The 21,553-nt window shown below is 45.2% G+C and overlaps 1 protein-coding gene across 45 annotated transcripts in view; it reads left to right on the forward strand.

The window, feature by feature from the left end:
- Positions 1–119: 119 nt before the first annotated feature.
- The window catches only part of CLCC1 (chloride channel CLIC like 1), a 28,133-nt gene continuing 6,699 nt past the window's right edge, over positions 120–21,553 (forward strand). For 3 of the 45 annotated variants that reach the window (XM_017346025.4, XM_070077956.2, XM_089300242.1), the window contains exons 1-10: positions 424–564; positions 9,165–9,278; positions 10,246–10,385; positions 10,962–11,063; positions 14,668–14,775; positions 16,984–17,205; positions 17,412–17,552; positions 19,096–19,189; positions 21,043–21,140; positions 21,393–21,539. In XM_017346025.4, coding sequence (XP_017201514.3) covers positions 10,257–10,385; positions 10,962–11,063; positions 14,668–14,775; positions 16,984–17,205; positions 17,412–17,552; positions 19,096–19,189; positions 21,043–21,140; positions 21,393–21,539 — 1,041 coding nt within the window. In that variant the 5' untranslated portion in view covers positions 424–564; positions 9,165–9,278; positions 10,246–10,256. Of the gene's footprint in view, positions 163–289; positions 852–2,091; positions 2,188–9,164; positions 9,381–9,641; positions 9,791–10,245; positions 10,386–10,961; positions 11,064–14,667; positions 14,776–16,983; positions 17,206–17,411; positions 17,553–19,095; positions 19,190–21,042; positions 21,141–21,392; positions 21,540–21,553 lie in introns of those variants that run through there. The other 42 variants (XM_070077952.2, XM_070077959.2, XM_089300243.1 and 39 more) reach the window with 27 other exon arrangements.

The raw sequence follows: 21,553 nt of genomic DNA on the forward strand, positions 1-21,553 counted from the left end.
AGACAGAAGAAAGCTGGTTACCAGGGCTGCGAAGACGGGCAGTGAGTGGTGCGTGTTTAACGGCTGCGATCGTTGCAAGATGCAGAGTTTTGGAGATGGATGGTGATGATGGTTGCATAACGTGACTGTACTTAATGCCACTGACTGTACCCTTAAAAATCGGTAGGTGGTAAACTTTGTCATGTATATTGTAATTTTTAAAACCGACAGTAACGTGCACACTCAAATGTACTGAACTATATACCAATTTTTAAATGCAATGTTTAAACGTGTTTCATATCCGTTTCAGTATCGCGTCAGATCACGCTGCCAGAGACCCGGCCGACAGCTCCACAGGTGAAAGAAAAACACGTCTCACGGACGCCGCCCCGCCCCCTCGGCGGGGGCCAATCAGGGACGCGCGCGGGAAGGACGCACAGCCGCAGGCAGAGCGAGTCGATGAGGGGGCGCGAGAGACGGGCGGGTGCTCGCCGAGGCGCTCGGCGGCTGGTGCTGGGGACTCGCTGTCTTCCAGCTGGCTTGACGCGTGTCTTCCGGAAGAGTCAGGCGCGCGACCCGAGGGACGTGAGTCCGCGCTGTCCACTGTGTCATTGCGGTGGGCGGGGCTGCGGGTTGGGCCCCAGCGGGTCCCGCGGACGGCGCGGGCTGCCCGGAGGCCGCAGGCACCAGGCGGGGCTGGGGTCGTCCTCGCTCTGTGCAGCGCAGGCCTGTGGCCCGCGGGTGACCTCCGAGCTGTTTACGTGAGTGGGCGAGCGCCTGCCGGGTTATCTCCCGGGCCGGGGGCGGTTTTCGCTCTGGCTGCTGTGCGGGTGCCTCGGCGAGACTCGGATCCAGGAGCGGCCTAGGGAGAGGCAAGTGCCAAGCGAGCCCCGAGCCGCCGGGAGCTTGGTTGGCTTCGATTACCTGTGAGAGCGTGGAGGGTAAACCGAACCAGCACTGTCAGCGAGATGCTGGGATTCCGCCGTAGTTGAGTTTTACAACTCCGAATCCGGTTTGAACGTAAAAGGCTGGTCCTGACTAGTTGGTGAAAAACAGCCCAGGTTTTCTGTAGGGCGGTGAAGAGCAGGGCGTGACCTCCCAGACCTGCTTCGTTGCGATCTGGGGACTCGTTGGGAAGACGCATTATGGAGGTTGAGGGCCCCGACTCCGCGGACGAATCGGGAAACCCCTTTTATGCACCGAAGCAGGAAAGCCCCTGTTAACCTTTGCTCCATGTTCCTCCTGTGTGCAAATGCGGGTCCCGCCGTCCTCCACGCTAAGACCCTGCTCCTCCGAGTAGCCGCCCCCCCTCCCCCCGGGACCACCTGGCTTTTTGCTCTAGAGAAGCTACTTAGGTCGAGCCAGTCTGGGGTCTACCACCGAGTCCAATGGCCGAGAGCAAGTTGCTTGTTTTCCAAATTTGTGAAAGGAAGCCGATGGTCCTTCCAGAACGAGTGAATGGGTGCAACCGTGCTTGACATTGGCAATTGTTAGGAAATGAGTTGCAGATGGGTGCCTGCCTCCTCACACGCGGCGCCGTTAAGTGTTAGAAAAGGAGACGCAGGAGAGAGAGGAGGCAGAGTACTAACTTACGGCCAGACCGAGTTTATTCAGAGAAAATAAATTCGTAGATGTGGGTGACCAGCTGCCAGCGTGCACGTGGTGGAAAACGTGACAGAAGGCCCGGACCCCCAGGGGCCAGGCCTTTTCCTATTTTAGGAGGGCTAGGGGTTGGGGGAGGAGGAGGGGAATTCCTGAAACTGGTCTTTCAAGTGTTCCAGCAACTGGTCTTTCAGGTGGCCTAGGCGGGTGGGGTATGAAGGCTATAGGGTGTGAGACCCAATTGAGATCCAAGGGCATGGAATGCGTTCCAATGTTTGTTTTTTGTGCAAGGAGTGAGAATGGCTGAGGCTTAGTCTTTGTTCCATCAGTAATAAAATGTTAGCCGCTACTAGTGTATATATTCGTATTATAATTTTGACATTGTACTAAGGTGTGAGGCAGATGAAAAATGGTAAAAATAGTAGAAACTGGGGGAAAGAGACTAGTACCCACTGACAAGCAGTTGAATGGCACAGGTGAACTACATGATTACTTTGCTAATCAGAGGGAAGTCTGGGCATCTGGTCTGTGGCATCACCAGGAGCTTGTTAGGAATGCAGACTCTCAGACCCACCAGGTTTACGGAAGCAGGATCTTTGAAACAAGGTTAGTCAGGGGGTCCCAGTGACCCTGGGAGTGTGGAAGGAGGACTTGACCTTCTGCCCGCCCATCCTGGCTCACCTGCTGGTGGCCCCTCATTTCTGTTGGGTACCTCTTTGGAACTGCTTGCAGTTGTGGCAGAAAGGAACATAGTCGCCAGTAGCATGGCTGTGGATGTCACAGTCAACTCAGGTGCTTCCCGGCTTCACACGTGCCTGCCTTTGTGTAATGCCCCCTAGCGTACGGTTTCCCAGTCCACTATCCCAGTCTAGCCTCCCCACACAGTGACTCTCCTCTGGAGTGTTTCTCTGTCCACTTGCCGTCACATTATGATACGGGTTCTGTCAACTGGTCTTTGCTTTGGAAAGGTTATCTTCATTCCTGCACACTCGTTTCTCTTCATGAAGAAGTGTGCAGTCTTGTTGCTTATGAAGAACCTTTCCTGTAGCCTTGATTTCAAACACCCCATGCTCTCGGAGCCTGTTCAGTTTATACACACTCCCTTTGTCGCTTAATTGACTTAACCACTTAGACTTAGGCTTCTGCCTGTCGCTCTTTCCAAGTTAGTTCCTAAATGGCCAATTCACCAAAGCAGTGACTTCCTCAACTTCCCTGAAACATTTAATACCATTGTTTCCCGCCTCTTCTTAGAAGTTAATCACCTTGGTTTTCACACGTTGCATCTTTTGGCAGACCTTGCTTCTTACAGTCTGTTCTCTTGCATTTGGTTCTTCCCAAGCATTAGTTCCTTTTTTTTTAAGTTCCTTTTTTTTCCAATAAAATGTGCAGTTATTTAATACTTCTAAGTGCCATCAGAGCTTTACCACAAGTGCCATCAGAGCTTTACCACAACTTTAGTATTTTGGTTTGACATTTTTAAACACAAAGTTATTTAAAATTTTTGTTTATCAGTTTGTTTATTAATATATTCAAGCAGTTCCTGTGCCCATCATTATTCCTTTGATTCATTGTGGTCAAAGTTATTTAACATTAATAGTCTTTGGGTTGTCTTTTTATGTCTGAAAAAATTGGTATTAGTTTGCTAGGGCTTCCAACACAAGGTCCTACATGCTGAGTGGCTTAAACAGTCCATGTATTTTCTTAAAATTCTAGAGTCTGGAAGACTGAGCTCAAGGTGTCACAGGGTTGATTTCTTCTGAGGCCTCCTCCTTGGCTTGTAGACGGTCTGTCTGCCATTTTGACACCATTCTGTGTCCAAATTTCCTCCTCTTCTAAGGACATCATTCCTATTGGATTAGGGCTGACCCCAGTGATCTCATGTTGATTACCTCCTCAAGGATCATATCTCCCAATATAGTCACACTCTGAGGTACTGGGAGTTAGGACTTCAGCCTATGAGCGGGGAGTGAGATTGGGAAACACAGTGTAGCTCATAATTTTTTTAGAGTTTTATTTATTTAAAAGGCACTTGACGGGGAGGGGAAAGGGAAGGGAGAGGTCTTCCATCTGTTGATTTACTCTCCAGATGCCTACAACACCTGGGGCTGGGCTAATGCCAGGAGCCTGGAAGTCCATCCTGGTCTCCTATGGGAGTGGTCGAGATCCAAGTACTTGACCTGCTGCCTGCCAGGGTGTGCATTAGGAAGAAGCTGAATCAGAATCAGTAGTTAGGACTGGAACCAGACGCTCCAATGTGGAATGCAGGCATCCCAAGTGGTGACTTATCACACACTTAAACACCCGTCCAATTCTGATTTAGTTGGCCTGGGATGTGGCTAGAACATTGAGTGTGTCATAAGCTCCTCAGGTGATTCCAGTGTGCTAATGAGAGACCCATGAATGCCAATTTCATTAGACTTATGCCTGTTTTAAAAAAGTTTTGCTAAATGTGAAATATATTTGCAGAAAAACGTGTGAAATATAAATGTTCTGCCTTAGTAAATAAAAGTCACTCTTGTGACTACCACACAGGTCAAGAAATGGAATACTGCCAGTATCCCAGAATTCCTTCAATGCTCCTTCCCTCATTCTTAAACTCAGAAGAAAAGTTTCCATGTTGATAGTAATTGTGGCGCTCACTAGAGGAGAGACTGAAGTTAGTTGTAAGCTTTGACTTTGGCTGTGGCATCTCAGTCTCACTCTGCACCACACCACATCCATCCTTAAGGTCAAAAAAATTTTTTTTTTTTTTTTTGCCAGGCAGAATTAGAGACAGAAAGGTCTTCCTTTTCCATTGGTTCACCCCCCCAAATGGGCTGCTATGGTCGGCGTGCTGCGGCTGGTGCACTGATCCGAAGCCAGGAGCCAGGTGCTTCTCCTGGTCTCCCAAGCGGGTGCAGGGCCCAAGTGCTTGGGCCATCCTCCACTGCCTTCCCGGGCCACAGCAGAGAGCTGGACTGGAAGAAGAGCAACCAGGACTAGAACCTGGTGTGCTGGCGCCGCAGGCGGAGGATTAGCCAAGTGAGCTGCAGTGCTGGCCAAGGTCAAAATTAAAAAAAAAGTTTATTCTACTTTATTTGAAAGGCAGAGCCACAGAGAGAGGGAGAGACAGAGAGAAGTCTTCCATCCACTAGATCACTCTCCAAATGGCCACAGTGGCCAGGGTTGAGCCAGGCTGAGGCCAGGAGTTTCTTCCAGGTCTCCAACATGGGTGCAGATGCCCAAAACTTGGACCATTTTCTGTTGCTTTCCCAGGTGCATAGCAGGGAGCTGGATCAGAAGTGGAGCAGAGACTTGATCTAGTGCCCATATGGAATGCCAGCACTGCAGGCAGCAGCTTAACCTTCCATACCACAGTGCCAGCCCCCAAGGGCATATTTTCGGAAGCACATACTTTGCTCTTCTGCCTCTGCTTCCCTGCATCCTATGTAACTGCTGGTTCGAGTCCCAGCTGCTCCACTTCCAATCCAGCTCTCTGCTATGGCCTGAGAAAGCAGAAGACCACCCAAGTGCTTAGGCCCCTGCACCCATGTGGGAGACCTGGAAGAAGCTCCTGGCTTCAGATCGGCACAGCTCTAGCCATTGCTTTCATCTGGGGAGTGACCGGTGGATGGAAGACCTCTTTGTCTCTTCGCTTCTGCCTCTCTCAAGCTCTGCTTTTGAAATAAAATAGATCTTTTTAAAAAAATGTTACTTGTACTTAAAATTCCATCTCCCAAGCTATTCCTCTGTGAAATTTTTCCAGTTTGTCCCAGAGTACTTTTTCATTCTTTCAGTGTCTAAAACCTTTTGAGCCCTTGTTATGTCTTTGATCATTCGCACTTGCTGTATAACAAGCATCTATTTATTGCTTGCCTTTCGTGTGCCAACCACTGGGCTGGGTGTTGGGCTTGGGGAGGTGGAGAGGTCAGTGGGAAGGGGCATTCAGATTCGTGTAAGGTGGAGAAGTTACCATTAGAGTGCAGTCGTTTCCTGCCTTGGGTGCATGTTGGAATCACCTGGGGAGGCTTTAGTAAGTTCATCACCTGGTTCCCGGGCCACCTAATTCTAATTCAGTTGCTCTGAGATTTGGCCAGAATATTGGGAGTATTTTAAACTCCTCAGGTGATCCTGATATGCATCCAATGTTAAGAGCCTCTGTGTTAATGGAACAGACAGACAATAAATGGCTGGTTTCATTGTGTGTTATGCTGGAAGAATAAATAAAGTATATGAGGAGTTCAGGAGCTATTTTTTAAAGAGATTTTATTTGAGAGGTAGAGTTAGACAGAGGCAGAGAGGTCTTCCTTCCATTGGTTCACTCCCCAAATGGCTGCAATGGCCGGAGCTGCGCCGATCAGGAGCCAGGAGCATCTTCCAGCCTAGGAGCTATTTTTAAAAGTAGCCAGGAGCTGCTTTAATTTCACAACTGGATTTTAAGCCTCTGGGCCCAGGCCTTTGTCATTTTGAGGTCCCCTTACCCTATATGTAGTTGGGTGGGCTGTCAGAGCCGATGCTGTGGCACATCAAATTAAGCCTCTGCCTGGGATACTGGCATCCCATAGATGTTGCGGTTGATTTGTTCTGAGAGGAGCGTGGTGGGGGCAAGAGGCACGGAGTCACCACACAGACCCACACAGACCCCGGGGAGTCCGGTGAAAGCGGGCCAGAGGCGAGCAGCCCACAGACTCATTTATTTCAGTTGTACAGCGACTTAAATAGCCAAGGCAGCCAATCCAGTCAAGGGGCAGTTTATGCCCTAACCAATCACAGCCTGTTGCCAGGCAGGCTCTGTTTGCCATGTGGTTTCCAAAACCATCCAATCACAGCCTGTTGTCAGGCAGGCTCCGTTGCCAGGCAGGATCCATTGCCAGGTGGGTTTCAAAGCCATTCTTGAGTAACTGATGCTCACTTGCCAGTGGCCATCTTGGCATGGCCTTCTCATTCCACCACATTTCCCCCTTTTTGTTTATTTTTGAGCAACGGGAGGCATGATTCTTGGCCATACCATTGTTGACCCCATTTCCATGTGGTCTCCATAGGCGGCTATGCCTGTCTTAGGTTGTCCCCCAGGGGATCTTACCCGTTGTTGACTAACCAGCGCTCAAAACGAGAGACCACAGGAGTGCTTGCTCAGATAGGGGTAGGAATGAGGGACAGTGGTAATCAGGAATGGCGTGACTACACACAGGCTGTGGGCCGTTTGAGTGGCTGACCAGAGCTAGTAGGGTATAAAACAGTAATGGATGTGGCTATGTGCAGTTTGTCAGGGTAGGATGATAGGACAGGTGCGTCTGCTAACAAGGCGGACTCTCAGTCTTGTTCAGCTGGTTCTGGTTGGCTGTCAGTTGCAGGCCTGATGTTTCTGGCTGGTACCCAAATGGGCTGTCCCGCATTCTCTGGAAAGACACAAGCATATCCTCGACCCTTGGTTAGCAGAGGGTGAGGTCCATTCCATTCTCCTGTCATGGGGTCTTTCCACCTAACCATAGAGGCTGCGGTCTGGGATGGAAAGGATCCCAAGTGTTTTATAAGCTGGGCTGATCCCTTGGGAATCAAAAGAAAGAAAATTGATAGTGAAAAGGACCTCAGTCAAAGCAAGCTGTGGGTCTGGGGGCATATGATTGTTTTTCTGTCTTTGTAAGAGATCTTTAATCGTCCTATGTGTTCTTTCAATGATTGCCTGTCCCTGTGGGTTGTATGGGATACCTGTGGCAGACTGTATGTTTCAGAATTTCAGGAAAGAATTAAATTCCTGTGATGTATATGCTGGCCAGTTATCAGTCTCTATGGTCCAGGGGACACCAAGGACCAACATGGCTGACTTAACCGCCTTTATCACATTACTAGCCTTTTCTCTGGATTGGGCTTGCCGCTGGCAAGCGAGCATCAGTTACTCAGGAATGGCTTTCTCATTCCACCACACATAAGGGCACTGGTTCAAGTCCCAGCTGCTTCACTTCCAATCCAGCTCTCTGCTGATGCACCTGGGAAAGCAGTGGAAGAGGGCCCAAGTGATAGGAGAACTGGATTGAGTTCAAGGCTCCTGGTTTTGACTTGGCCCAGTCCTGGCCATTGTGGCCATTTGAGGACTCAACCAGTGGATGAAGATCTTTTTATCCCCCTCGCTCTGTAACTCTTTCAAATAAATAAATATTTTTTAAAAAACAGAGATGTTTGTACTGTCCCAATTCAGTCGTCACTAGCCACATGTGGCTCCTGGCAGCCATGCTAGACAGTATTGAAGAGAGAACATAGTGTTTAAATTATTCACTACACAACACACAGGCTCAGATGGGCCAGGTTATTTTTTTCCTCAGTGATTTTGGAGTTTTTCATTTGAATATTTTATATTTTTATTCAAGAGGTGGAAAGACAGAGCTCTTACCTGCTGATTGACTCCCTGAATCACCACAGTGGCCAGGACCAGGCCGGACTGGGCTGGGCCAAAGCTGGCAGTTAGGAACTCAGGCTAGGTATCTCACGTGGTTGGTAGGAACTGAACCACTTGATCTATCCCCTGCTGCCTTCTAGGGTCTGCATTAGCAGGAAGCTAAAATCAGGAACTAGAACCAGGAATGGAACCTAAGTACACAGGTATCTTAGGTGCTAGGCCAAATGTCTGCCCCCTTATTTTAATCTTAATTTCATACCTTTCTTACTAATCATTTTTTTTAAAAAAAAAAGGGGGGGGGGAGTGGTTAAATACCTGTTTTTTTTTTTAAGCAGTCATACAATTCACCCAGTTTGCAATTCAGTGGTTTTTAACTTACTGACATATTCCGAACAGTTTTCATTACCTCAAAAAGAAACCCAATACTCTTTATCTGTAATCCTTCTATTCCTTCTTACCACCAGCCTTAAGGTACTCAGTGGTCTACCTTCTGTCTGTGCCTGTTTTGGACCTTTCATATAAACAACCATATGTGGTCTTTCATGACTGGTTTCTTCAACATGGTGTGTTTTCAAGGTTCATCTTTGTTGTAGCGTAGCATCACTACTTCATTCCTTTTATGGTGAATCTGTTGTGTGGTTTTCACACATTCTGTTTATTCATCAGTTGTTGGAGATTTGTGTTATTCACACCTTTTGGCTATTTTGAAAAATTCATGTACAAGTTTTTGTGTGAATATATATTTTCATTTTTTTCCCAGTTATATACGTAGGAATTGTGGGACAATGTGGAAAACACCTATTTTCCTACTAAAAATTTTTTTGTGATATACATATATATTTAATTTCATTTTATTTGAAAGGCAGAGAAACAGATCTTCCATCTACTGGTTCACTCCCTATATGGCCACAACGGCTGGGTTCTGGGCAAGCCAAAGCCACGAGCTTGTTACTCAATCCAGATCTCTCTTGTGGGGGAGGTGGTGATCCAAGCACCTGAGCCATCACCTGCTGTTTCCCGGGGTGCCCATTAGCAGGAAGCTGGGTTGGAAGTAAAGAAGCCTAGACTTGAACCAGGCACTTCGGTATGGCCTCCCAAGTGGCTACATAGCTGCTGCATAAAATGCCTGCCCCATGTTTTTGTTTTTATATGTGAATACCATTTTGCTACTTTCAAAACCTTATTTTGAAAACATTTCTTTATTTGAAAGGCACGGTGACAAAGTGATACCTTCCATCTGTTTACTCCCTGAATAGCCACAACAGCCAGGGCTGGACCAAGTTGAAGCCAGGAATTCCATTCGGGTCTTCCACATGGGTGGCAGGTATACAAGTATGTTGACCATCACCTGGTGCCTCCTAGGCATGTTAGCAGGAAGCTGGATTGAAAGTGGAGGGCCTGGGACTTGAACTGGCATGCTGATAGGGTATGTGAGTGCCCCAAGCAGTGCCTAACCCACTGTACCACAACTGCCCCTAATTGTTTTATTTTAACGGTGGGAGGGTGGGGCTGGAAGGAGAGGGAGAGAAAGAGCTGCCATCCACTGGTCCATTCCCTAAATGCCTGCAGTAGCTGGGGCTGGGTCAGGCAGAAGCCATGAGCCTGGATCTCAATCTGGGTTTCCCACGTGGGTGGCAGGGAAAGTTTTTTTTGTGTTTTTTTGTTTTGTTTTGTTTTGTTTTGACAGGCAGAGTGGACAGAGAAAGAGAGAAAGAGACAGAAAGGTCTTCCTTTGCCGTTGGTTCACCCTTCAATGGCCGCCGCGGCCAGCGCGCTGCAGCCAGTGCACCGCGCTGATCCGAAGGCAGGAGCCAGGTGCTTCTCCTGGTCTCCCATGTGAGTGCAGGGCCCAAGCACTTGGGCCATCCTCCACTGCACTCCCTGGCCACAGCAGAGAGCTGGCCTGGAAGAGGGGCAACCAGGACAGAATCCGGTGCCCCGACTGAAATTAGAACGTGGTGTGCCGGCGCCGCAAGGCAGAGGATTAGCCTAGTGAGCTGCGGCGCCGGCCGGGAAAGTTCTTGAGTTGTCACCTGCTGCCACCCAGGGTGGGCATTAGTAGGAAGGTGGGATAGGGAGCACAGCTGGGACTTGAACCCGGACAATCCAGATGGAATGTGGCTGTTCCAAGTGGCATCTTAACCACTATGCCAAATGCCCACTCCCATTTTGCTATTTTTGTTTTTATGAACTTTCCATAGTTGCTATTCAGAAAGAGTTAACACTAGAAGGAAGTACCATTTTATAAAATAATTTATTAAAAAGTATTTTTCATGTCAAAATTATTTTAGCCTTATACAGGATGCTGTGTTCCTTACTCCTTTGTGAATGTCTCTTGCTGGTAACTGGTTATGCTCATGATGATGAGTGGATTGACCCCACAGACATGCTTAACTATGATGCTGCTTCAGGAACAATGAGAAAATCTCAGGTAACGGAAGGATGGATGTGTATGAGCCCTTATCAGTGCTGTGATAGAAATATCTGCTTTTGTTATTTTACACAGAGCCGTGAGAGTCCTGTATCAATGATTAGCAGTCGTAGAGAATATCTTCCTCGCACTCTTAAAGTTTGTTTTATTTATTAGGCAGAGTGACAGAGAAATCTGCCATCTGGTGGTTCACTCCCCAAATGCCCATAATGGCTGGGGCTGGACCAGGCTGAAGGCAGGAGCCAGGAACTCCATCCAGGTTTCCCGCGAGGGTGGCAGGACCAAGTATATTGGCTGTCTTCCACTGCCTTCCCAGGCATGTTAGCATCTTCCTGACACTTGTAATCTAAGACTATTTAAAACTCAGTCTGAATTTGAATATAAAGTCTCTTAAGCAGCAAACTAATTTGATTTTAGTTCTTTATAATGCACATTGTAGTTCTTATTAAATACATTTGTGACTTTTACTTTTTTGGTGGTGTTGAGCAAGTGGTATGATGAAGTCAAAAAATTACTAACTGAAGGTTATTTTACAGTTGAACTACAAAGGAATAAAATCTTTCTACTTTGTTTTAGGTGAATTATGGTATATCCCCGAAAAAGGATGCCAGTCCTGACTCATCAGATGCTGATGAAATGGCAGAATGTTACCGCAGACTTGATTCTTTAACGCATAAGGTTAGATTTTCTTTTCTATTCATAAATTTTATATTATTTATATTCAACTTCTATTGTCTTAATATTTTTCTAGTGTTTCTGTGTATAATACATTTACATATGTAAAAATTATGTTTGCTAACTCCAGCCTTGGATTTTCTAATTGTACTTTGTATTTTATATAATAACATTTCTCTCATTATGTTGTAATTATTTTTTATTTATTTATTTATTTTTTGACAGGCATAGTGGATAGTGAGAGAGACAGAGAGAAAGGTTTTCCTTTTTGCCGTTGGTTCGCCCTCCAATGGCCCCCGCGGCCGGCACACTGCGGCCAGCGCACCGCGCTGATCTGAAGGCAGGAGCCAGGTGCCTCTCCTGGTTTCCCGTGGGGTGCAGGGCCCAAGCACTTGGGCCATCCTCCACTGCACTCCCTGGCCATAGCAGAGAGCTGGCCTGGAAGAGGGGCAACCAGGAAAGAATCCGGCACCCCGACTGGGAGTAGAACCCGGTGTGCCGGCGCCGCTAGGTGGAGGATTAGCCTGTTGAGCCGCGGCGCCAGCCTATTTTTTAAAAAAGATTTAAGAGGTAGAGAGAAAGGTCTTCCATCTGCTGGTTCACTTCCAAATGGCTACAATGGTTGGAGCTGAACCAATCTGAAGCCAGGAGCCAGGAACAACTTCTGGGTCTCCCACATGGGTGCAGGGGCCCAAGGACTTGGACCATCTTCTGCTTTCCCAGGCCACAGCAAAGAGCTGGATTGAAGTGAAGCAGCCGGGATGGTGTTTTTTTTTTTTTTTTTTTTTTTTTTTTTTTAACAGGCAGAGTGGACAGAGAGAGAGAGAGAGACAGAGAGAAAGGTCTTCCTTTTCCTTTGGTTCACCCCCCAAGTGGCCGCTACGGCTGGTGCGTTGTGGCCAGCGCGCTGCACTGATCCAAAGCCAGGAGCCAGGTGCTTCCTCCTGGTCTCCCATGCAAGTGCAGGGCCCAAGGACTTGGGCCATCCTCCACTGTCTTCCCAGGCCACAGCAGAGAGCTGGACTGGAAGAGGAGCAACCAAGACAGAATCCGGCATCCCAACCCGGACTAGAACCCAGGATGCCAGCGCCACAGGCGGAGGATTAGCCTAGTGAGCCGTGGTGCCAGCCGGGATGGTGGATTTTGTACAAAAGGAAGTAAATGGGGGTTGTTAAGGGGTTTGAGCATATCTATTATTTGCTGTGGGAGCTGCTCTCTATTAGTCATGAGGGCAGAGTGGACTCATAGCAGTGTGGAGGGTGCCGGAGTGGGTGGGGAGGAAGTGGTAGTGAGATCATTAGGGCTTACAGCAGTCCAGTCAGGCGGAAATGAGGCAGTGGCAGAATTGGAGAGGCAAAGTTAAACTTTTATAGGGTAGAATAGGCAAATGCTGATAGCTCAGGGAAGGGCGCTCAGGGATAGGGAGGAGCTGGAGAGAATGAGTGAAGTTTCCAGCTTGAGAGGCTGGGAATGGTTTATTGAGATTCAGATATATCCCAATCAATATCTGTAAGCACCTGTTTGTGATTCTTACCAAATCTGAATGTTGTCTCACCTTAGTCCTAGCAAAGGCATACTTGGGTAAAATTTTTTTTGATTTAACCGTATTTTGTGGTGAGCTAGTTTGGTTGCACAGTATGAAATGCAGAAATAGGTTTTTTTTTTACAGATTTTTTTTTTATTCTGCTTATGACTTAGGTTCAACTTTGTAAAAACATGATTGGTAAGATGGAATCTTGAGTGTTCTTTTTAAAGATTTATTTATTTGAAAGAGTTACACAGAGAGAGGAGGAGAGGCAGAGAGAGAGAGCGCGCGCGCGAGAGAGGTCTTCCATCCGCTGGTTCATTCCCAAGATGGCTGCAATGGCTGGAGCTGTGCTGATCTGGAGCCAGGAGTTTCCTCTGTGTATCCCACATGGGTGCAGGGGCCAAAGGACTTGGGACATCTTCTACTGCTTTTCCAGGCCATAGCAGAAAGCTGGATCAGAAGTGGTGCAGCTGGGTCTTGAACTGGTGCCCATATGCAGGCACTTTTTTTTTTTTTTTTTTTTTTAAGATGTATTTGAAAGAGAGTGACAGAGCGGAAGAGATCTTCCCTCCTTCCATCTACTGGTTTACTCTCCCAGTACCTGCAACAGCTAAAGCTAGGCAGGCTGAAGCCAAGAAACAAACTCCATCTGGGTCTCCCATATTTGTGGAAGCAGGAACCCAAGTACTTGCACCATAATCCGCTGCCTCTCAGGCACATTAGCAGGAAGCTGGATCAGAAGCAGAGGTGCCAGGACTTGAACCGGGCACTCTGATCCAGGATGAGGGTATCTGAAGTTGTGGCTTAACCAGCTGCACCACAATGCTGGTCCCAAGTTCTTGTTTTATAAAAAAGTTATTTAAGATTTAAACACTCCAGCAATAAACCTTAGCTGAAAGCAGGTGAAGCTACCATGTAACTTCTTGAGTGTCCTCCTGTCTCCAAGTCTGTGTGCTGCTCAGTGATTGCCATGTGTATCAGCTGAAGCTCATTTCAGGTGCTCAACTCATAATCCACACTTTGTAATTATCAACCTTTTTTTTTTTTAACTAAGTTATTTTATTTCTGTGTAATATCCACTTCCCTCAGTAATTTGAGCACTGTGGTGGTGGTAGGGTTAACTTCAAAGGACCTCCACATGAAGAGTTATGGTCTAAAGGGTTACCATGTGTAGCCATGGTTCCTGCCTTCCCAGCATCCCATTTAGTAGAGGATGATCCATCACTGATGAAAAAGATTAGGAAAAGTTCAAAAGTAATATGCGTGTTCAAGAAGAATTTTTTTTAAAGATTTATTTATTTATTTGAAAGGCAGAGTTACAGAAAGAAGGAGAGAGAGAGATCTTCCATCTGCTGATATACTCCTTAAATGGCCACAGTGACTGGGGCTGGGCAGGACTGAAACCAGCTGCCATGAGCTTCTTCTGGGTCTCCTATGTGGGTGAAAGGAGCACAGATACTTGGGGGTCATCTTCTGCTGCTTTCCCAGGCTGTTAGCAGGGAGCTGGATTGGAAGTGGGGCAGTCAGGGACTTGGACTGGTGCCCATATAGGATGCTGGCATCAGAGGCAGCAGCTTCACCCTCTGTGTCACAATGCCAGCCCCAAAGAAGTTCTTGATTGTGTTCATTTCCTCTTCTGGCTTAATCCTGTTTGTTTCTCTGTCCATCCCTCCATGTGTGTGTGTGCATTTTTATTTATATTTCTTCCTCCTTCCTCCTTTTTTCTCATTAAATTACTGCTTTGGATTGGAAAGAAGCAGGTTGGTCCAGTTGCTCTACTTGTGGATCTCTGCCTTCTTGCTTCATGATCTTCAGCTTCAACTTTGCGGAAGGTCAGCGGAGAAGCTGCCAGGTCTGGGCTGAATTGAGCATTTTTTCCTCATTTGTCGCCTGCTTGCCTTTTGCAAGAAGAACCTACAGGAAGCCAGCAAACTCTGCGCTGTAACAGACGAGAAATGCAAGCTCAATGCAAAGCACTAGTTCCTTGCCTTCATTTTTAAAGCCACTGCTAGGCTAGAAATTTGATAGTTGCATTAAATTTTGATGCTAACTAATGTTGAATTTATTATGTGATTACAGATTGATGAATGTGAAAAGAAAAAGAAGGAAGACTATGAAAGTCAAAGCAATCCTGTTTTTAGGAGATACTTAAATAAGATTTTAATTGAAGCTGGAAAACTTGGGCTTGTGAGTATTTGGTGGTGTGATAGTAATTAGCAGAGTGAATATTTTCAGTATTTCTCAATTTCAAATTATATAAAAAGTAATACAGCATCATTATGCGTTAGCAGACTTCCTGACTCACGTTTTTACCAAGTTATTTATGCAGGATTAAGGTCCTTGCCTGCTTGGCACTAGTTTGGTGGAAGGCAAGCTGTGCAGATGGCTCTTTTTTTTCCAGCTTGGGATTTATTTACCCAGCTGTGTTACACTACTCAACCACTTAATTGAGATGAGGGGATGGGGTGATAATTCTGTCCTGACCCTACTTCTTACCTCTCATTTCCATACATTCTGTCCATAATGTAAGATCATTATACAGAGGGAAAAGGAGAATGTGTGTAAAAGTAGCATTTTCTCCTGGCTGTTTACCATTAACGTACTGCTTTGTAGAATTATGTATCATGCAAATACTGTTCAAATTTCCATTTTTAGAGTGACCTTTCACTTTGGAGAGTCATAATATCAAGAAAACTTGTTTGGTGACATAACTTTTGAAGCTCATTCGAAAGCATATAGGTTTTTTCTTCTTATGGTGTATGCCACCAGAATTGGTCTGGAGAGTCAGAAGCCAGATGATTTTGTCTTGGTCTGGCCATTAGCTGTAGCTACCAGAGGAATTCACAGGGGATCCCTGAGGATGAGGGTAGGCTGGCTGAACTTGCTGGGGTGAATAATTTACTAATCTTGTCTTGGAAGCATAAAGGCAGATGACCTCACCCATACACCTCTAAGGTGAATGTCATAGATGTGCGTAGGCTGGAACCAAACCTAGCTGAGGAAAAGATGGAGCCAAAACATACTTAGGATGGAGATGTTTGGGAAGACTTAGTTCTTGATTTCTAAAAAATGTTAATATTAATCAGTGATAGTTTTTAATGCTTTCTAATGTGATATTGCGTGGTTTTTAAATTTTATGTTTTTTTTTTTCCTTAAGATTTATTCATTTATTTGAAAGGCAGAATTACAGAGGCAGAGAGAGAGAGAGAGAGAGAGAGAGGTCTTCCATCCACTGGTTCACTCCCCAGTTGGCTGCATCGGTCAGAGTCGGACCAATTCAAAGCCAGGAGCCGGGAGCTTCCTTTGGGTCTCCCATGCAGGTGCAGGTAGGTGCCCAAACACTTGGGCCATCTTCTACTGCTTTCCCAGGCCACAGCAGAGAGCTGGATCAGAAGTGGAGCAGCTGGGACTCAACCAGATGCCCTTATAGGATGCCAGCGCTGCAAATGATGGCTTTACCTGCTGTGCCACAGCGCTGGCCTCAGATTTCGCGTTTTTCAATCTGAATATGCTCTTGGGCAGCCCACTGTTAGTGACTTTGCACATATCCAAGAGTCACCACAAAAACAAGCTGAGGGGCTGGTGCTGTGACCACTAAAGTGCCAGCATCCTATATGGGCGCCATATGGTTCTAGTCCTGGCTGCTCCACTTCTGATCCAGCTCTGCTATGGCCCGAGAAAAGCAGTGGAAGATAGCCCAAGTCCTTGGGCCCCTGCACCCACGTGGGAGACAGGCGGCAAAACATAGCCTCTTCTTTCCAGCTCTAACTGCAACCACAGATCTCTTCTGTGCTCTATGCAATGCTGTATTTTTCACAGGTTTTTGGTAGGGGAATGATTTTGTTGTTTAAAACGGCTCCCAAATGTAGCAGTGAAGTGCTGTTTCATGCCCCTGAGTGCAAGGAGACTGGTCATGCCTCACAGAGAAGGCATCAGTTACAGGCTTTGCTGTGTGTTCAGTGTTGGTGAATCAGCAATGTATATTAAATAAGCATTTTTAAACAAACACAAGGTTATATATTGATTGGTTTATGAGAACTTTGTGAACTGAGGTTTGTAGGACCCTAACCCTGCATTTCCTATGGGAGTAATGGTTCAGTATTTTGCAGTACTTAGTGTTGAGGTGACTTTATAGGATTTTGCTACTGTAACAAGAATCAACTGTGTTTTAGTAAAATGTATGTACTTTTCATAGAGTTCTATCATTCTTAAATGTTTTTCACAGGTGTTCTCTTTGGCCTATGGGACACACAGGATATTACACATATGAAATATTGTAAATTGATTATATGTAGTCACAAATTGGCTTTTATCCTAAATTGCTTCACCAAGTAGTAGAATAATAAAATTCTCTTTTCTGTTATGTTTCTGTTATTTTTGGTAACTGTAATTCAGCCTGATGAGAACAAAGGAGACATGCATTATGATGCCCAGATTATCCTTAAAAGACAAACCTTGTTAGAAATACAGAAGTTTCTCGGTGGAGAGGACTGGAAACCAGGAGCCTTGGATGATGCCCTAAGTGATATTTTAATTAAATTTAAGCTTCATGATTTTGAAGCATGGAAGTGGCGATTTGAAGATTTCTTTGGAGTGGACCCATACAATGTGTTAATGGTAAGGTGGGCTGAGTGACGTGGTTTGTCACATACCTTCAGAACCCTACCCTAATTACATTAACTACAGGAAGTCACTAGTACTGCATTCATGAGCGAGCGGTCGAGTGGTACCAGTGATTCTGTGTATTTTTATTTCTTTGCCAGCAGCATTTTTTGGTGGGGAGGACAGCTTGGCCGTGACCCTGGTTTCTGCTTGTTTTCAAGGTGCTTCTGTGCCTGCTCTGTGTCGTGATGTTGGTAGCTACCGAGCTGTGGACGTACGTCCGTTGGTACACACAGTTGAGACGTCTTCTGTTCATCAGTTTTCTCTTCAGCTTGGGATGGAATTGGATATATTTATATAAGGTATTATATAGGTAGAGGGCTTTTAAATTTTAAGGTGTTTCATTTGTAATTAAAAATATGCTATAGTCTATCCAGAGCAACCTTGCCCAGATGTGAGTTGGAGGTGGTAATTAGGGGCGGTCCATCTAGGGAAGAGTTAAGTTGGCAGTTCACAGCAGTGTATGGCTTTTTTTTTTAAGTCCTTGACCAGTTAGTGGGGGAAAAAAATGCAGTCCTGGTTTTTAAAACCCTGTTACTGTTGGGTAGCATCTGGACAAGCTGGAAAGAGCTAGGCAGCCCTTCCAAAAGATTCCCTTATACGTAATTTGGGGTATGTCCTTTTCTTCTTTGCTAAAAGTGATTCCAAACTATCATTTTTTAAAAATTAAATTATTTTCTGAATATAAAAGTGTGCATGGTAGAAAATTTAGAAGACAAATATATGTAGAAATTAATTTTAATTAATCACCCATGGATAATTACTGTTGCTATTTTGAGGTATTTCTTTCCAATCTTTTTCATAAATTTTAATTCTTTGAAAATTGGGATCATACTGTATATAGGAAATTGGAAGTGTTACTACTATTCCTGTCAAAATATAAAAATCAACGGAGGAAAATGTTAGACTTCCTGGCAGAGTGACTTAAGTAGCAAAGTATTTTCTTTCTTTAAGAGGTAGAATTACAGACAGTAAGAGGGTGAGAGAGAGAGAGAGGTCTTCCATCCGATGGTTCTCTCCCCAATTGGCCGCAACGGCTGGAGTTGCGCCAATCCAAAGCCAGGAGCTTCTTCTGGGTCTCCCACGTGGGTGCAGGGGCCCAAGAACTTGGGCCATCTTCTACTGCTTTCCCAGGCCATAGCAGAGAGCTGCATCAGAAGAGGAGCAGCCAGGACTAGAACCGGTGCCTGTATGGGATGCTGGTGCCGTAGGCGGAGGATTAACCTGTGCCATGGCACCTGCCCCAGTAGCAAAGTATTTTCAAGAAATTCATTGAAATGAATCCTCGTGTTATTTCCTTAACCTTTTTCTCTGAGTTCTATGGCATCTTGAACTAATTCTTTACAAATCAGACACATAGGTTCTGTGTGTAGGAAGTTTGGCTGAATGTTAGTACCTCAGTGACCTCCCCTGGAACTTGATTCGATCTATCAAAGATACAGTATCTTCATATTGGTCTTTTGTGCTGAAAACCATCTGGAGCAAAACACTGTATAAGCATGAACTAAAAGGAAATGAGAAGCAGTAGTTGTATATATTTTTAGGCATAGTATGAACTATGTTTGAGCTAATTATTTAAAACAATCCTTTTAGTAAAGAAGTTTTTCTTCTCCTCTATTAATTACTATGTGGCAATTGTAGTTGGTCCTTTATCCTGTTTGCAATGGCTTTGCTTTCCCGTGATTTGAAAGTAGCTACTCTCTAAAAATCTGTTTTCTCTCTGCGAGACATTGCTAAGCAGTCTGGTGTCTGGGAGCGGTAGACGCCGAGCGCGGGCCCTGTGTCTGTGCGGGCATGCGCGTCCCCGGCACCAGCCTCTCACGATTCTTCTTCCGTGTCGGGCAGCTTGCTTTTGCGCAGCATCAGGCCGAAGTTGCCAAGCTGGAGCCATTTAACGATGTGTGTGCTGAGAAGATGGATTGGACGGGAAGTCTCTGGGGTAAGCTGTTTGTGCACCTGGCCTTCTTGGAGTAGAACTTCTGTGACTGACAGAATGTTAGTAATTTGAAGAAAATGGAAAGATGCCAGAGGAGGTGTTCGGTGACCAAGTCCTCATCAGAAGTATGTGCAAGTAGAGTTTTAGGTTTAAACCAGTGACCTTTGTGTTCACGTAAAGTCACAAGGAAGGAACAGAAATGGCGTATGCGTTGGCTGTGACACTGGCTGTCTGCCCCCATTAGACTTCAGTGAAGATCCATGCTCAGTTTTGTTCACCAGGTCCTGGCATGGTGTCTAGGTCCTCCATAGAAGTTTACTAAGGAAGTGGATGAATGTATGCACGAATGAAGATCCTCAGAGATTTTCTCTCTTCACATTGGCTTATGAAATCTTACCTGTAGCTTTACTTTTTTAACTGAAGGAAAAATTATTTTTTATTCTTAAAAATTTTATAAGCATTGTCACTAATGACCACCTGTCTATCCAGCATTGGGAATGGTTTAATGGTCAAAGGTACTTTATAAATGCAAGTCCACAATGACTGACACGGAGTAAAATCTCAGTGGAGTTTATAAACAGGTGCCAAAATGATCATTTCTTAGGTTGTGGGAACTAAGCCATTCAGTTTTGCTTCTTGGCCTCACAGGGCAATAAAATACCTCCTCTAGCTCAGGCTAGTTTCCAAATGGACATAATTTAGAAAAACTTGTGGGACTGATACTCTATTTTTTTGAAGATTATTTATTTGAAAGAGTTATACAGAGAGAGAGAGGTCTTCCAACTGCTGGTTTACTTCCCAGTTGACCGCAATAGCTGGAGGTACACTGATCCTGAAGCCAGGAGTTTCTTCCTGATCTCCCATGCGGGTGCAGGGGCCAAGGACTTGAGCCATCTTCTATTGCTTTCCCAGGCCATCATAGAGAGCTGGATTGGAAGAGGAGTAGCCAGGCCTTGAACCAGGGCCCATGTCAGATGCCAGCACTGCAGTGGTGGCTTTACCCACTTTGCCACAGTGCTGGCCCCTGATACTCTATTTTTTATAAAATCAGTAAAGAACTGATTTTTGTAATTGAAATTTTATTGAGATAATGGTGGATCTCAGGCAGTTGTAAGAAACAAGATGGAGGGCCGGTGCCGTGGCTCACTTGGTTAATCCCCACCTGTGGTGCCGGCATCCCATATAGGCATCGGGTTCTAGTCCTGGTTGGCTCCTCTTCCAGTCCAGCCCTCTGCTGTGGCCCGGGAGGGCAGTGGAGGATGGCCCAAGTGCTTGGGCCCCTGCACCCACATGGGAGGCCAGGAAGCAGCACCCAGTTCCTGGCTTCGGATCGGTGCAGCACCGGCCGTAGTGGCCATTTGGGGAGTGAACCAACAGAAGGAAGACCTTTCTCTCTGTCTCTCTCTTTCACTGTCTGTAACTCTACCTGTCAAATAAATTAAAAAAAAAAAAAGAAATGGAGATTTCTGTGTACCCATTTTTCCCACAGTGGTAACATCTCACACAACTGTTAGTAGTGCATTGTCAGGACACTGACTTTGATACCATCCACTAATCTTACTCAGATTTCCCCAGTTTAACTTGTCATTTGTGCGTGTGAAAAACTGCTCTTATTTTCCAGAAATCTTTATAAAGTATAACATCTACCTATCACTTATATAATTTGAATGGATTTTTGATTTAAGTAAATATGATTTTGGACATAGATTAAAATTGTTAAAAATCAGCCTTATGGATTATTTTAAATTTAGAACAATTTAAAATGAATGGGTGAGTGGCTAAGAAGGATCAAAATAAAATATCATCTTATTGTGACTTTAAAAAGAGATGCAATGTTTGTCTGTTTCTCTAAACAGAATGGTTTAGAAGTTCATGGACCTACAAGGATGACTCCTGCCAAAAATACTATGAGCTGTTACTAGTCAACCCTATTTGGTTGGTTCCACCAACAAAGGTATAGAATATATTTTGTGAAAATTGCTTTAATATAAAGTATGCTGGAAATCTCATGTATTTATTTTAAAGTGTTTTTTAGATTTGAACTAAAAACAAATTTTTGTGCTGGAAAAAATACTTGTATTTCAGTCATTTTCATATTAAAAGTGAATTTATATAACATAATTTCAGCTTCAGCATGCAGTGAATTTTGGCTTATTCTATGTGTCTGAATTTTTTGAGGAAAAATTAAATTTCTTTTTTGTTTTAGGCACTGGCAGTTACATTCACCAATTTTGTCACGGAGCCATTAAAGCACATTGGAAAAGGAACTGGTGAATTTATTAAAGCGCTTATGAAAGAGATCCCAGTGTTACTTCAGATTCCAGTGCTGATAATTATGGCGTTAGCTGTACTGGTTAGTATATTAAC

The sequence above is a fragment of the Oryctolagus cuniculus genome, chromosome 7, assembly GCF_051225735.1.
Source record: "Oryctolagus cuniculus isolate XC-2025 breed Fujian yellow rabbit chromosome 7, ASM5122573v1, whole genome shotgun sequence".
NCBI lineage: Eukaryota > Metazoa > Chordata > Mammalia > Lagomorpha > Leporidae > Oryctolagus > Oryctolagus cuniculus.